Source organism: Malania oleifera, chromosome 4 (assembly GCF_029873635.1).
Source record: "Malania oleifera isolate guangnan ecotype guangnan chromosome 4, ASM2987363v1, whole genome shotgun sequence".
Taxonomy (NCBI): Eukaryota; Viridiplantae; Streptophyta; class Magnoliopsida; order Santalales; family Ximeniaceae; genus Malania; species Malania oleifera.
The window spans coordinates 31,691,980-31,708,092 of record NC_080420.1 but is presented as its reverse complement, the minus strand read 5'-3'; the positions used below and the strand labels follow the sequence as shown (position 1 = coordinate 31,708,092).

Here is a 16,113-nt window from a genome sequence, read left to right as displayed (position 1 = left end):
CTCTGCTTCGGACCAACCGATTCATCTGATTAGCCAATTTGTAATTTTTTCAATCTTTTTTTTATTAATTAATTATTATATGAGACAGCTTCGACTATTTTCTTACCTCTCATGACTGGATGAGCCGGTCTCTTGACCTTCCAAGAAGCACTTGGATTCTTGTAACACAAAAGAACTGTATTTAATTTTTATATATTCCAAAGTACCCTCATATTTTCATATATAGCTGTTAAAAAATCATAATCAAATTATAATTAATGAGTAATTGAATGGATATAACACCTGCCCATGAATATAATAACCATCACTATAAATAACCACCAATGCCGGCTCTCTTTAATTTTAATATAAATCAAAAATCACACAAATTTAAATCCAAATCCTAATATCAATACTTCCAACCATAATCTTACTATTCGAAATTAAGTTGACCATGCTGAGTGTATATGCCTAAGAGGTTTACTTTATTTAAAGATTACAAATAGACACTTACCCTATGTTTGGAGAGACTTAAATTTGAATTTGTATTGAATTTAAATTAAATATAATATAAAATTATATTTAAATTTATCAAAATTCACCTAAATTCAAATCGAAGGTCCGAAATTCATGCACCCAGATACACCGTTATGAGTAATTTACAAAATATAACACTTGTGCAAAACAACACTTACTATGACTATAAGTAGTCACCCATGACACTCATTAATTTTTGTACACATTACAACTACTATTCAATGTTCATGAGAACCCAAAATTATAAATAACCCCTCATGACTCTTTAATTTTTATACATAATACACATACTATTTAATATTCATGACTACCTGACATTACATAATCAGACGGTCAAGCAAATAAAAATACTCTCCAAGTCACCATGCATGTGACAAGGCCTTTTTCTCTTTACAAAAAGTATCCCGAGAGTCTGTTAATAACTCCAAAGGATGGCCCAAATTCAGGTTTTCTAGTGATTCAGGATGAAGAATCAAAGAGCATTTGTTGCTTTGGATTGTGCAAGCAGAAGGGGCTGAAGGCACTGTCTCACGGACCCCCAGATTAAACTCAACAAAGGGGCCACGCGGCACTCGTCGAGGCTCTCCCCAACAAAGTCAGTCAATAATCACTTGTTCAAACGTGCAAACGTGAGCATCTTATAAGTCTCAGAAACCACTCATAATCATGAAATATTAATATAGACACTGAGGGATCAGGAAGGCAAGAGACATTTATGTTCAATTATAAAATAGAGACTACTTATTTTATTCATGTAAGAGAACACCATACAAGCCATAACACAAGCAATTTGATATTCATTTACAAATCCCTGGAGAATACATGTAAAGTCATATCTCTCCTGTGACGCCCCGAACCCTTTAACCGGGGTCTGGCGCTTTATACCTGATAAAATCCTAATAATCCATAATCCATAATATACGTAGCGGAAAACATAACCATAATCTCCACCTCTACTCAAATATATACATGTCTCCAAAACATTATCCACAAATACCAGTATGTTTCACAACCATCCATATCTTATAAAACTTAAAACATAAATCATAAAACATAAAATATACATATCAAAATTAACATAAAAATATACCATTTTCTCTTTCTATTTACCAAAAATGCTATAAAATCTCAAGTTCTTTAAGTTCAATCTCGAGGAAATCCTGAAAAAGATAATTTCATATTCGAGTGAGACACATCTTAGTAAGGGAAGAAACCATATATTAAACACAGCGTGTAGCTAACATGAGGTATATAACAACATATTATTTAACATTTAAAAATTGTTAACACAATTTTTGAAATCATTCTCTGATCTTAATCAAACACATGCAAAAGATTTAACCCACGATATTACCCGAGGTTAGGGGTGATTACCAGCCCATACAAGTAGCACCCCTCTACTATGATATTTAGGTAAGCTTAAAGTCACAGCTAAAGCATACCAGGGCACTCACCTTACTCAGTAAGCCCTCAAGTGATAAATTGATCTCGTACTCACACCGTTCAATAATAGCTTACCGGCAAAGGACCAAAGGATAGGGAAATCTACCTGCCCATACAAGTAGGTTTCCTCTGCCCTAGTACGTTATGTAGCTACTGCCACATCTGAAACTATTAGTGCACTTGCTTTTCTCAGCAAGCCCTTAGGCAAAGAGTACGCCCCGCCCAAATCGTAGCACATTCTACGTGCATAAGTACTTCTAATATCATAATACATCATTCTTTCCATCGTTATTCAATCATTCACATTCTTTCATATTCATAACTTAACATTTCCTTGTGTTTCACTTTAAGTGACTCTTTCCCATTTGTATCATTCACATTTCACATTTCATTTCATTGCATTGTCATTCCTTGTCATTTCATTCATTTGTACTACAGCCACTTTTTAACCGTCATTAGTTAGTTCACATAGAAATGCGCTAGAATCTGCTACAATTAGTCCACATAGAAATGCACTAGAATCTGCTAACCTGACTTTCAGCTGTTGTACTTTTACATGGTTGCATTTAACATACACAGGCAACATTGTCCATATCATATTTTATTCTCATTGCTTTACTTACTTAGCCTGCATCTCATACATTTAACATATAATTTGCACAAATTCTCATGCCACACAATTTAGTAGTAAAATTCATACATATTTCTCATAAAATAAGTCAACCCACATTTAACATTTATATGCTCAAAATACATTTCATTTCTTATTTAATTCATCAGGAAATTCTTTTCACTTTCATTCGTTCACTTTCACATATACATAACTATATCGACAATCCTAGGCTCAAAAAACATAAATTTCATGGCTGGCATTTTAAACACACATAAAAACATATATACATAAATAACACATAATTATTTTTAATTCATGAAAAACCTTATTTAATATATAAATTTTTCCCTTATCTAATTTCTTGAACTACACTAACAGGAATCCCAAAAAATACCTGCGGCGTTCACCCAGACCCTGAATCAAAAATCCTAATTCCAATAAATTATTCCTGATTAAAATATTATTTAAATATTTCCTAGGGCCATAATTTCTAAATAAATAAATATACCCTTAAATTTAGCCAAATTTTTAAATTTCTCAAATCCCACTCTCGCTTTAGAATAGAGCCTAGAAAATCTCAATTGAAAAATTGCCTATGTCAAAATGACGATATCGACGACTAAGACCCGGTGGTGGTGTCTAATTGTCAATTTAACAATAGATTTAAAACAAAATTGAGAAAATAGAAAAAAATTACCTTTCCGTAGGAGCAATGTTTAAGTCGTTCCTATGAAAAATCTGCTCCGGTAGAAATGTCGGCAGCGGAACCAGGAATCCAATGGCACCTTCCATTTCCCGATCCGCTGTAAACTCGTCGAGAAATTGAGAGAAGGAGAGAGACGGAGACGGACGCTCGTAGAGAGTAGCTGGAGAAATGCAAAAAGAGAAGGAGACGGAAGCTACTGGACTTCAGGCTTCTTTAATCTTCTTTTCTCCTTCTTTTTTTTTTTTTTTTCTTTTGACTTACTTAACTTACCTCATATATATATATATATATATATACACACATTAAACTTATACTTTAACTTTTATATATATTTTTATATATATATTAAGCTTACATATATATATATATTTATATATCTTTATTCCATTTTTTTACTATTTATTTATTTATTTATTTATTTTAATAACATTTAATTAATTCATTAATTAATTAATAATTTTTTTTTCATACTATTTATATTTATTTGTTTATTTAATACATTAATTTAATAGTGTTTAACTAATTAATTAATTAATACTATCTATAACATATCTGGGAAAAACATATTTGAACATGACATGGTATAACATACTGGATTTCTATACATATAAATCATCTTATATAACCGTACATGAAAAACACCCTAGATGGATAGCTGGCTGGTGTCATGTATTAGCCCCACACGACTAGGTTGTGCGGCCTGAAGGCGGGACCTAACAATAATTGGCCGACCATGCTAGATCAACATAAGTCTGTAAGTACGATAGGTCTGCCCCTCCTGCTCCAGACACCAGAGGGACGCCTACATTACAATAAACCACATCAACTTCTGATCTCCCACTGCCCCTTACAGCAAGCGGTAGCACTAACATAAACATGATCGTGATCATATAGTTACGGTACCATGCTTCGTGAAAGCCTAAACCAAGCCAACCAGGTTCTGATGTAATATATTTCTAAATAATGATACATGGCTATTTCATAATAATATTTGTCATGTCAATATCTTCATAAAACTTTACATAACTTATCATATAAAATTCACAACCCTTACGCCGACATTTTGTATCTTGTAAATCACAGCACTTATGCTGGTATAGCATATCATAAAAACCTTTAGGCCCTTACGCCAATATTTCATATAAAACCTCGGCTCTTACATCCGCATATCATATAAAATCCTCAGCCCATACGCTGACATATCATATAAATTCCTTAGTTTAAAAAATCCTTGTATCATTTTAACTTTTTCTTGAAAGCAGTAGTAACATACTTACTATGTAAACATGATATTTCATCATCATAATTTTCATGGTATATATTATTCATACCACACAAAAGAGATAATAATCATATTTCTGATTAACAGCATTATTTCCAACATAATTCTACAATATACATATTTATCTAAAATTAAATGTTGTAAAATAGTAAATACATTTTCATGAAATCCTTACTTAGTTTATCCCCTTACCTAGCTACTAGAAAGCCCCTAAAATGACTAGTCCTACACCCATAGGGTTCCCCATTCAACACCCTAAAAACAACATCACCCCAAACAAAACTTCAGTATTTCTTTGAGTACTACCTATTCTACAACTGTAAAAAAGCCAAATACTCAACATAAAGTCTTACCCTAAACTTGGGATGTAGTCCAAGTTAGTCCCACCAACGATCTACTCTAACATACTTGGAGAGAACTTCCCCATGTGTAGCGTGGAGGCTTCATATCGTCGATCCGGGGAAGAATGGACCCAAAATATTAGAGAGAAGGGAGGAAAACTGAAGAGGAGAGAGAAAATTTGATTTGCTTGAATAATATGCGCTGAAATCCGAGTTTAGGGTTATTTATACACCTGCCATCGTCGACGAGACACGTCACTTCATCGATGAGGACATAAAGGGAGTTCGTCAATGAATGATTATTCCTCATTGATGAAATTCAGAGCTGAAAAATAGTCCATCGGTAACTTCTCGTCAATGAGACACGTGTCCCCGTCGATGATCCCAATAAGCTACTTCATCAACGAATGCTTCACGTTCGTCGACGAGGACCTATCGTGACTCCCTTTACAATCTCCTTTTTCTTCCTCTTTTATTATTTAAATACCATAATTCTTTGGGTTTCTACATATCTGGTGTTATCTCTCTTTACCTGCTTTCCCTTGCATGCGTAATTAGCTCACTTGTGTAATTTAATTTTAGCATATATATTGAATTTTTTTATATCTATACTAGATGAACCCTAGGGTTGTGTAATACTGCTACTGGTTAATTGACCTAGGGAAGAAATTTTAAAATACCAATTCACCCCCCTTTTGGGATTAAAGTAAAGCTAATAGAGAAGCTCAAAAGAGTTAGAGAGTTAGAGAGATCTGAGACATTGAGAAAGAATAAAGAGATCAACGAGATTGAGAAAGAGTTAGAGAGATCAAAGAGATTGAGAAAGGATAGAGAGAGCAAAGAAGAGAGATTAAGAGATGGAAAAGAGAGAGTAAGTAAGAAGCTTGAGAAAAAGATTAAGAGTAAGAAGTTAGAGAGAGAGAGAGTACATCACTTGAGGGAACGGTGGCCATGGTGGTCATGGCAGTGAAATGGAGATGTAGAGAACCCTAGGGTTCTCTACAGGAGCGAGACCTAAAAGAGAAAAGGAAGGAGGAGAGAATTCGAAAGAATGAAAAGGATAAAGAAAGAAAATAAAATTTAAAGAATAAAAAATGTATATATATATATATATATATATATATTTAAGTAAATAAATATTTTTAAAAAATTTAATTTTCCCATAGTAGGCCATGTGTCACCTTTTGGGTGGTGACACGTGGTGCATTCTGGTCCATGCATTTTGGGTGACATCACCCAACAATGTGGAGTGATCTCAATCATCTAATTTGTGTTTTCTCTAGATGGTTAAATCGCTCCCATGAGAGCAATCTCCGTTAATAAGTTTGGGCTAGTGGCATACCACCACATGGTAGGTGACATGACGGGTGACGTCAACGTGAAAAATAGAGAAAAATAAATAAATTTTGAAAAAAACTCCTTCAAAATCTTTTAAAATTACAAGAAAAATCTTGAAAAATAGAGAAAACTTTTGAGAAAATTCTAGAACCCTTTTTGCCTAGTTTTTGTCAGTTTTTCAGCAGCATTCCTTGTGTGATATGCGCATTGTGTGTTTTTCTTGCCACATGAATGTGTGTTTCCCTTTTCTTTTATGCATGCATATGCTTGCATACCTTTGTGTGTGTGTGTGTGTGCATGCGTGCGCACACACACACACTATCTCCATGAAGAATGCTCAATAAATTGGGGTTATTGCATCCTCAATTATCTTATGAGAGGCGGTCATTAGTGGTTCTATTAGACTCTCTGAATTTTGGTTTACACCTTGTATATAGATTTTGGATGAATGTCTATATAAATTACGTGATTGTATATATGTTCAATTTGTTTGTTCACGTGTATTTTCCTTGCCTATTTTGTATGTTATCAAATAAATCAAACTCATAAGGAATTTTTCACCAGTCTTGAAGGCTACGTCTTTGCATGCCTTTGAGGACTAGAGGTGACAAGTCTTTGTCCTATAAACTTTTCCTAATAAGCTAAACATCAGGTAATGTATACTTCAAAAATGATGAAAAATGTTAGGACCGGAGGAGCCTATAGGTGGGTTTGATAACATAGGTGAACACCAAATTGACCAAAAAGCTTAAGTCTATTGGATCTTGGGTCCAACCATGTATATAAGCAGCCATCATCCACTCTAATTTTTCAATGTGCAACAAGCTCACAAGTGGAATTCTCCACAATCTCCCCCTCACTTGTGAGTTCCAACCACTACCCCTTGAACGAAAAGCATCTCCTTTATGAGAGTAAGCTTTCCCCAACAGTTGCTCAAGTGGGCCTTACCACTGGTGCCTTACGTGCCTCGGATTACATTCCACATGTCTTCGAACCAATCCTACCTCCCATATCTTGACCCTATTCGGATCCATGTCAAGCCTAGATGATCCTTATTGGCCTCAATCACACACTTGGTCCTCCAACTATTAACATGTTAGGAGAATTAGCTTCACGTATCGACTTTTACGATGTTGCTAACCTAGAGTTACGAACCATCAACTTTGATACCACTTGTTAGGGATCTAGGAACAATAATCACACACTTAAAAGCAAAATAAGCACACAATATAAGAACACCAGATTTACGTGATTTAGTCTAATCTGACCTACGTCCACTGAGCACACCAAATATACTATAACTTGGGAGAAAAACAAGAGAAGGAGACACACACACTCAACTCAACTCTTCTCACACTTTTCTCCCTCTCTCACCTTCAACACTCTCACACTCCTCACTCACTCACTTCACTAGCACACTTCACACAACACAAATGTTCTTATTTATAGATACATAAAATAGATATAGAAGGAAAAGAGTTATTGCATTCTAATGGGATAATGAGCACGTGGTATTTAATGGATTATTTTAGCCTGTGATAATTGTGTTTTTGATGTAATGAATTTGGCACGCGACTGCAACTCATCCACGTATATAAGCACCCATCATCCACTCTAATTTTCCAATGTGGGACAAGCTCACAAGTGGAATTCTCAATAATCTCCCCCTCACTTGTGAGTTCCAACACATTAGAAGAATTAGTTTCACGTCTCAACTTTTAAGATGTCGCTGACCTAGTTACGAACCATCGGCTCTGATACCACTTGTTAGGATTGGAGAAATCTATGAGTGAGCTTGATACACATGGGTAAACACCAACTTAACCCAAAAGTTTAAGTCTATTGGATCTTGGGTCCAACCATGTATATAAACACCCATCAGCCACTCTAATTTTTCAATATGAGACAAGCTCACAAGTGGATTTCTCAACAAAAAATACATTAAATAAATAATTCTCAAACGGATCATTAGGAGTTGTGTCCTTAGCTCATTTTTAAAGATCCTAAGGTGAGGATAGTCTTTATCTTTCATAGGGTTGTCCATTTAAAGGTCATGTAATTTAATAAAATGGAAGAATTGGAATCATGATCGATTTTTTTTTAAAAGGTAAACTAAGACAAATAAGGTATCATCCATTGGATAAGTGTGAAAAGGTGTTAATACCTTCCATTTTCATAATTGTACTCCTGAATCCAACTTCTTGGTGATCTAGACCATTGACCACTGGTTTTCCAGAACCTAGGAGTAGCTTAGTGACCAATGAACTAATGGGACATTAAGTAGGTGTTTTAACTGTACATAGGACAAAAACAGGTTAGTGATGACTCCATTGTTTATAACTTACCCATTTCTAAGTACATTGTTCCAACTTCTACATAATATATCAAGTTCGCCACTCAATCGAGGCGATTCGGATATTCGTCATCCTTCCCTTTTCCAATGTTGGCCTTCAAGATGCCACAACAGGTACCACATCGGTGTTCTAGTTGGAGTTTGTTTCCTCCCTAAAATTTTTGGAGTTTGTTTCCTTTCTAAAATTTTAAGAATGTGTAAAGTCAATTTTTTTTGTTTATTAATATAGTAGATGTTTTTTTTATTTTTTTTTTCTCAATTTCTATGTCAAAAATTAAAAAAAAAAAAAAAAAACTTATTTAAACATTTGAAATATATAGGAAATGAGTGAATTATTATTAATTATAATAAAAGGAGTATAGGTTGAATTAAAATAATTTAAAATGAGAAAATCATATAAATTAACAACAACAAAAAAAAAAAAAAGGATTTATATAACCTATCTAACAAAGTTTTCATATATATTTTAAATATAGATGGACATGCAAGGTCAGCCCCAGGTCCGCCAACATCTCATTCGTATGTGTGTAATTTCTTATCAGCTTTCGTGACTGAATAAGTCGGTCCCTGAACCATCCAAGAAGGTGCCATTTTCAAACAATTCTGCTTGCTTAGAGGGTGCCATTTTCAAACAATTCTGCTTGCTTAGTCTTACACGCAACACCACAGCAGCAGGAACAGCCACCTGTCCTATCATAACGCATTTGACAAACTGCATTCCTCTATATATATACAGCTGAAGGATGAGCATGGTTTTCTTTCTCTACACACCACAAGTCAAAATACCCTGCACAGAGCCATCGACCGATCAATCAATATGTATGTGACCAGGCCTCTTTCTCTGTACAGAAAGTTCCCTGCCTCTCTGTCCACCCCCCCGGCCGACGTCGCCGGCCCCAATTCAGGGTTTCTGGTGATTCAGGATGAGGAGTCGGAGACGACGCGTTGCTTTGGGCTGTGCAGGGAGAGTTACCTCCACGACCTGCCCTTTCCCCAAAACAAGAAGCTCACCGTTCGCTACTCCACCGGCGCCGGAGAAAACGAAAGCGTCAGCCGTAATGAAGTTATCCTCATCCCGGTGCTTAACCAGCCCCTGTCATCTAACCGGTACCATGCTATGGTACCCCACGGAAAGCATAAAGGGTTTGTATGCATTTCATAATCAGTGGATAAATTTGTGTATGTATGTATTATATGTTCTGATCTTCTCTGTGTGTTCCGTATATTAATTATGGCACTTGGCCAGCTTTGCTTAATCTTTGCCTTATCTGATCTATGCAGAAATAACATACATATGCTACTTGAGCTGAATTTTTATTTTAAAAACTGATTTGTTCTCCAATATGACCTTGGATTATAAATTTGGATAAAATTCTATGCAATTTTATATTACATTTATTCTAAATTTACACAAATTTAAATTTAAGATCTCTTATAAGTCCAAGACATATGGAACATGAAAGTGAATTTTATGTTTGATGTTTGAAAGCATATATTAAGCCTTCCTCTTGAATTTGTATTCAAGGAATTAAATAAGCCTTGGTGTATTGAAACTTGGCAATTTATAGGGAAGCATATACAAATTCTAAGGAGGAGGACATGGGCAGCTGCTGTTTTTGTAGCTGCGTGAGAGATGTTAAACCAAGACCATTGGATCCCAACAACACATATCAACAGGTAGAGATTTCTCCTTATGATGCAGCCTGCAGCTCCAGGGGTCAGTTTCTTGGCAAATCCGTAGCACCAGATGGGTTTCCGCCATACTTTTTGAGGAGGAAAGGCTGGCAAATTTACACCTCGACGCCCCGCAATTACGAGTTAGGTGAAGCACCAGGCGTCGACAGTACTCTCCGCGCTCGCCTTCCGGAATTCAACTTCCCGTTATCCTGCGAGAGGTCGGAAGCTGTGGTGGTGGGAAAGTGGTACTGCCCATTCATGTTTGTTAGAGATGGAACACTGAGGAACCAGGTGGAAAGATCTATGTACTATGAGATGACACTAGAGCAAAAATGGGAAAGGATTTTTGAGAGTGAGAACAGTTATGGTGGAAGTAGTACTTCTGTTGGTGTGAATATTGTTGTTCAGACAGAAGTGGTCTCATTTGCTGGAAGCAAAGTCGTAGAAGTGAATGCAGCAGATGGGGTGGTGTGGTTTAGGAGTTCTCACAATATGGGAGGTCAAGAAGGGCATGTGGGTTTGAGTTCAGCAATTGTGGAGAAAATGAAATGGGAAGAAGAAAGGGCTGGGTGGGTTGGGGGAGCAAATGGGCAAGTGAGGGTGGAGAGGGTGGAGGAGTTGGAAGGGATGGGTGGGTGGAGAAGATTTGGTTCATATGTGTTGGTTGAGAGTTTTGTGTTGAAAAGAATGGATGGAAGCTTGGTATTGAGCTTTGGTTTCAAGCATACTCACCAGATTAAGAGCAAATGGGAATAAGATATTTTGTATTCTAGGCCTTGGGAGTACTGTCAAAGGATCCAATTTATGATGTTTCCTATGTATATATATGTGGCAAATGTTGTAAAATCGTTGACACGCATGAAATTCTACCTCCTAATGCAAATGAAGAATGTTTGTACAAAACTCATGAACAATGTGCAAAGTCATTGTACTAAGTAAACTAAAATGTTCCTTCCTTTTTGGTGGAGAAGTTGTCAAGTGGTCTACTTAGATGTTAAGCCTCACGAGCTAAGCTTGTTCAGGGCATTATGCTTGCCTGTGACCGCTTATCTCGTGTGCTTAGGATGAGTTTCTATCATGTAAACACTAGTGTAGGGTTATTTTTTTCTAGTATAGTCTTTGTATGTCAAATAAGGCAGTATGACTTTTCGGTCATTTTGATGTTTTCTAGTGTTAGGATAATAATTATATAAATACCTCTTTAGGGGAGGGTGAGTGTTCATCAGTCATTGTAAAACTCACTAGCTTTTGTCAACATGTTTAGTCTACTAGCCTCCTCGCTAAGCACACAATGTCAATGAAGGTGTTGTTAATGAATTACGTTTGCTTCAATGTTTACTGCTTGCTTGCCACGACTTTCATGAATTGATTACTGTTTTCGCTGCTATTTGAATGAATGTTAAATAAAGTATTTCGTGGATGAATGTTAGTAAACGATAGTCTGGCTAATTAAGCAAGAGTGCTTTAACTAGCACCGCACGGCCCTTCACAAGAGTGTGAAAATAGTCGGACCGTGACACTTAGTATTAGAGCCCAAGGTTGAGTTACTACGTGAATTCGATTGCCTTCATTGTGGGATTTGGAAAGCTTTGATAAGTGACTATGGCACCAAACAATGCTGAGAGGATCAACATGCTAGAAGCACAAGTTGAGGCAACAACCAACACTGTGGCCGTGGAGGTGGCCCAGATGAGAGAACTTGTTGATAAAGTGATGGGATCACAAAAACATCAAGCAGGTTTGATAGGCGACATGTCAGAGGACTTTCGCCACACAGTTGAAACTTTGCAGTCGCGGATGGCTGATCTGGATGCAAAGGTGAATCTGATAGTTCTTGCTATGGGAACTCCAACACTCCGGGAGTTAGCAAGACCAAGATACCAGAACTCAAGACGTATGGGGGTGCCCGAGATGCGAAGGAGTTAGAAAACTTCTTGTTTGATGTGGAGCAATACTTTCGCGTTGTGAGGATGGCCTCAGAATAGGCAAAATTGATGATGCCAAACTGTGGGGGCGTACCAAGTACCAAGAAATTGAAACTGGACGTTGTGTAATCAAAAGTTGGATAGACTTGAAAAGAGAGAGCTCAAGACACAATTATTTGCTGAGAATGTTGAGTATAATGTAAGGATAAAACTGAGAGATCTCAAGCATACGAGGTCGATTAGAGAATATGTGAAACAATTTTTAGATTTAATGTTGGATATTCGGGATATGTCGGAGCAGGAAAAGTTGTTCTATTTTCTTGAGGGGATGAAATTGTGGGCAAGGACAGAACTTCATAGGCAAAGAGTTCAAGACTTGTCAATTGCACAAGCTGCTGCAAAACACTTGACTAACTACGCTGGTGATGACACTACTTCATCCAAACAGTTTGATGGAGAGGGAAACAATGGAGAGTCTTTCAAGAAAGGCAAACCCAAGAGTGGGGGAGCCGACTCTAAATCATCAACCTTAAAGGAAGTTTCGTCGTCTCAAGGGTTCAACATACCCAATGGAAAGGGGAAGAGTAAAATTTCGTGCTACTTGTGTGGTGGATCTCACATAGTGAGTGAGTGTCAACACAAGGATTACTCAATGCCTTACAAGCTTCCACTTCGGGAAAAATTGTGGAGAGTGAGGAGGAAGAGGATGATGCCCCTAGGGTGGGTTCAGTGCGGTTGGTGAGCACATTGGAAAAGCAAGCAAAAACACCGAAAGTTACACGAGCAAATGGATTAATGTTTGTGGACTTGAAGATCAATGGGAAGAGTATCCGCACTATGGTGGATACGGGGGCTACTCACAATTTTGTTTCGCAGTTGGAAGCATGGAGACTCAAGTTACCCTTAGAGAAGATATAGGATGCATTAAAGCAATTAACTCTGTAGCCCAGCCTACTCTGGGAGCAGCCAAGCAAGTGACAGTAAAGCTTGGACAATGGGAAGTTCATGCGAATTTCACAGTGGTGTCATTGGATAACTTTCTAGTCATTCTAGGAATAGAGTTCCTAAGGGGAACGAGGACAGTGCTGATGCCTTCAGTTGGTTCCCTGTGTCTGATGGGAGATCACTTGTGCATGGTGCAAGTCGTTGCAACGAAAGGAGTTGATGGGAAGTCCCTTTTAGTCACACAACTCAATGAAGGATTGGGTTAGGGTGAGCAGACACGTCTAGCCACAGTGGTGGTAGAAAAAGAAGTAGGCCAAGAGCTGGAGTCTACGACCATCCAAGTGTTGTTGGATGAGTACAAGGAGGTGTTTCCGGATAAGCTGTCTCACAATTTGCCTTCACGACGAACTGTGGAGCATGAGATCAAGTTGTTATCTGGAGTGAAACCACCTGCCAAAGGGCATGTCGAATTGCGCCTCTTAAGATAGTAAAGTTGAGGAAATAGCTTGATGAATTGGAAGCGGGATGCGTTCGCCCTTCCAAAGCAACGTTGGGAGCATTGGTGTTGTTTTAGAGGAAACATGAAGAGCATCTACAGAAAGTGTTCAACAGGCTAAGGGGAAACACTCTAGATGGGAATAAAGGGAAGTTCTCTTTCGCTGAGCGGGGGAACAAATTCCTTGGTCATATGGTTGAACAAGGTCATATCCGGAGGGCTATGGAGAAGGTAAGGATGATTCAAGAACGGAAGATCCCCACGATAGTAAAAGAGTTGTGTTCCTTTCTTGGCCTTACTAGATATTGCAGGAAGTTCGTTGAAGGGTATTCTCAAAGAATGACTCTAATGACAGGACTATTGGGAAGGTATTATTCGCCGCACGCGTGGGATGATGTGGTTGATTATACCAAAACTTGTCTCACTTTCCAACAAGACAAGGGGAAGCGGAAGAAGTATGGTACTTTAATGGCCGCACCAAAGTATTGTTTGGCAAAGGAGATGACATAATTATTCCTTGTGACTATTGTGAAATATTTGGGTGTTCCCCAAGTTATTATTTGTGACCGAGACTTAATGTTCACTGACAACTTCTTGATAGAATTTTCAGGATATTCAGGTCACATCTTGACATCTCTTCGAGTTATCACCAATAGACAGATGGACAAATGAAGAGATTCAGAGGGCTACTAAAAGAGTTCTTGCGCCATTTTGTCAACAACAACCAGAAGAATGGTGTGCAACTACTTGATGTCGCTCCGTTCTTTGGCAAAGCCCAAAGGAGCTCAATAACCAATAAAAGCACTTTTAAGCTTGTTATAGGCTAGCTACCGGTGTTACCTCACATGATGGGCGAGCTGTATAGACGAAAGAGCCCTAGGGCATAGATCTTCACCAGAGAATGGATACAAAACACAGAGTTTGCCCAATCCTATCTAGAGAAAGCTTCTAAGCAGATCAAAGAGTGGGCAGATCAAGGGAGAAGACCGTATTTCATGTTAGCTGCCTCAAGGCATTCAACGCCAACACCATTCACCTGAGCAGAAGTCAGTCCAACAGAGTAGAGTTGAAGATAATGCAACAAGACAAACGTGAAGTTGAAGAGATCCTTGAAGGCAGAAAGTTCATATCCTTAAGGAAGAAGCGGCAGAAGTTCCTAGTGAAGTGGAAATGCCTTGATGACAAAGAAATCAGCTAGATTTTTGCGGAAGATATTCAACCGTTCGTGGACAAACTTGAAGTGTACCTACCGCCAAAGTTTACGAGGACATCGACCACATAAGTGGGGGAGAATGTCACGAGTTAAGCTTGTTCAGGACATTATGCTTGCCTGTGACTGCTTATCTCGTGTGCTTGGGATAGGTTTCCATCATGTAAATACTACTGTAGGGTTATTTTCTACTAGTAGAGTCTTTGTATGCCAAATAAGGTAGTATAACTCCTCGGTCACTTTGATGTTCCCTAGTACCAGGATGAAAATTACATAAAAACTTTTTTAGGAGAGGGTGAGTGTTCATCACTCATTGTAAAACTCACTAGCTTTTGTCAACGTATTTAGTTTTCTTGCCTTCCTTGCTAAACACACAATGTCAACGGAGATGTTGTTAATGAATTACGTTTACTTCAATGTTTACTGCTTGCTTGCCACGGCTTTCGTGAATTGATTACTATTTCCGCGGCTATTTGAATGAATGTTAATGAAAGTGTTTCATGGATAAATGTTAGTAAACGATAAGCTGACTAGTTAAGCACAAGTACTTTAACTAGCGCCGCATAGCCCTTCAAAAGAGTGTGAAAATAGTCAGACCGTGACACCTATGCATGTCCAAATGAAATCCATGCTTAAATGGAAGAAAGATAACTTATTTGGTTTGATGAATGCACAATCTAAATAGTAAACTCATCAATCTAATTTAATGGATACTTAAAAAATTAAACAAAATGAATACAAAGTACACAAGTACAAACTTTTGACCTATTGGTTCCCATGCACAACGTGGCACCATATTGCATTTGGTAATTTGAATATTTATAAGTGAATGGTGTTATGGAAAGATTTTAAAAGGCCTTCTATTAGGGGTCTTGTGAGGGCAATATATAATAAAAAGATTTGTATGCAAAACCCTTTAGTGCGAGGAGTGCGTTCATCAAATTAGAAGAAAAAGAACTTATTAAATGTGAGTTAAGAAAAAAAAATTAACCTATAAAAGGATATATAAAATTATAATTGTTTGTTTAGGATTTGATTATCTGTATTTTATAAGTTGGATGTGAATAAGATAAAATATTAAAATTTAAAAATTAATATTAATATAGTTAGGGTGAAAAATTCAATTACTTTGTATGAAATTCAATATTCAAATTTTAGTCCATGTGAACGATGTATTATATGTTAATGTTTTTAGTATAGTAAATTAAATTTATTGGACATTATGAATGTTACAAGAGTTACTTGGGAATTAAAATACCCATATGGAA

At 37.1% G+C, this 16,113-nt stretch overlaps 1 protein-coding gene across 1 annotated transcript; it reads left to right on the top strand.

Annotated features, from left to right (window-relative positions):
* Positions 1–9,351: 9,351 nt before the first annotated feature.
* On the top strand, positions 9,352–11,607 carry LOC131153070 (uncharacterized). Its single transcript, XM_058105106.1, has 2 exons — positions 9,352–9,735; positions 10,161–11,607. The coding sequence occupies exons 1-2, from the start codon at positions 9,410–9,412 to the stop codon at positions 11,023–11,025; spliced, it is 1,191 nt and encodes a 396-aa protein (XP_057961089.1). The 5' UTR covers positions 9,352–9,409; the 3' UTR covers positions 11,026–11,607.
* The last annotated feature ends 4,506 nt before the right edge of the window (positions 11,608–16,113 follow it).